Below are 1,572 nucleotides of genomic sequence, written 5' to 3' on the forward strand. Positions count from 1 at the left end.
TGTGGGAAACTCAACTGCATAATTTGTGGTAGTGGGAGACTGCGTTCACACTCTCCCCGAGGGGGGTGGGGGAAAGTAATGGTAATATTTGTTGTAGTCTGGGATCAATTTCAGATGTAAGGAAGTATTGGAGGAACAGTTTGGAATTGTTAAAAAGGCATATATTCCAAATGCCCTGAGCTTTTTAATGGTAAACCATTTTCTTAAACCGTGAGGAGATTTTAAACATTTGACTGAAAAATGACAGTGATTCTCAAACTCGAGTATGTCTTGGAGATACCTGGAGTCTCAGCTTGCTAGTCCCCACCCCTCATGATATAGGCCTGGGGTGGTGCTCCAAAATTTGCATTTCTAACACGTTCCCAGGAATTGCTGACTCTGCAAGTCTGTTCACCACACTAAGAACCACTGATCTGTATCATCAGTAATTTGAAATTTTGAAACTTGCCTTGGGCACATTTTAATTTTTCTAAAAAATTTATAGATTGAACAAGAACGAATAGACAAGATTTGGCCAAAGCTCCGAGTACTTGCAAGATCATCTCCTACTGACAAACATACACTGGTTAAAGGTGAGTAGCATTTAAGTTATGTCACAATTTAATGAGAAAATAGGAAAATAATAGTAGACACTGAATATTAGAGTAAATAGTGGATAACTTACCCTTTATCATAAAATTGAAATACATTTCTTAGGCTATGAAAAGTGAGTATGTAACTTTAGTAATTAAATCAGAATGTGGCTCCTTATGTAACTTAGTTTCTGGAGTTGGTCTTTGCCCAACATCTAGATAGTTTCCACCTTTCTATGTTTGTTTATTTTTAACAGTGAATCTGTAAACTAGTGAGCATATGCTGAAGAGTCGTATTACTAATTAATGAGAATATCTTTAAATGTTTACTTTTATTTAAGGTATAATCGACAGCACTGTCTCAGAACAACGCCAGGTTGTGGCTGTAACTGGTGATGGGACAAATGACGGCCCAGCACTAAAGAAAGCAGATGTTGGCTTCGCAATGGTAGGAACCTGCCTATTCCTGTATTCAGATGTAATTTACTGAGCGGGTTTTTGGTTTGTTAATTCAGATTTATTTTAAATACTGGCTTTAAACCAGTATTTAAATTTAAAATTTATATAATTTCAAAATTAAAACATTAGTTTAATTTGTAGAATAATCCATTGGCTTAAGTTGTTTTATAAGTCTAATTAGTTTACGCATTACTTTTTCTTGATACAGTGACTCCAACTAGAAAATTACTTTCTTTTGAACATTCATAATAGTATTCTGTTCAAATAAAAGACATTCTTAGGATGATTATAGGTATTTAAATTGAGTATAATTGAGACTCTTCTGCTAAGCTAAAAATGTCACTTAAGAGTAATTGGAGGTCATTTAATATGTGGACATCTTTTTGATTGAAAAAATTATATGGTCGAAAATCATTATTTAAACTTGAATATAAATAAATAAATAAACTTAAATATAGTGCTAGAAATTTTCTTCTTTTTACTTTTATACTGTATGCACAGGTATTGATGAAATGTTCACAATAATGGATATCATGAAATG

General features: G+C 33.1%; 1 protein-coding gene across 4 annotated transcripts in view; it reads left to right on the plus strand.

Annotated features, from left to right (window-relative positions):
- Positions 1-1,572, plus strand: part of ATP2B1 (ATPase plasma membrane Ca2+ transporting 1) — a 66,278-nt gene that overhangs the window by 44,599 nt on the left and 20,107 nt on the right. For all 4 annotated transcript variants that reach the window (XM_045292675.1, XM_030886244.2, XM_004700406.3 and 1 more), the window contains exons 13-14: positions 485-572; positions 914-1,020. In XM_045292675.1, coding sequence (XP_045148610.1) covers positions 485-572; positions 914-1,020 — 195 coding nt within the window. The remainder of the gene's footprint in view (positions 1-484; positions 573-913; positions 1,021-1,572) is intronic.

The sequence above is a fragment of the Echinops telfairi genome, unplaced genomic scaffold, assembly GCF_000313985.2.
Source record: "Echinops telfairi isolate 266 unplaced genomic scaffold, ASM31398v2 ScPeMD7_2;HRSCAF=8, whole genome shotgun sequence".
NCBI lineage: Eukaryota > Metazoa > Chordata > Mammalia > Afrosoricida > Tenrecidae > Echinops > Echinops telfairi.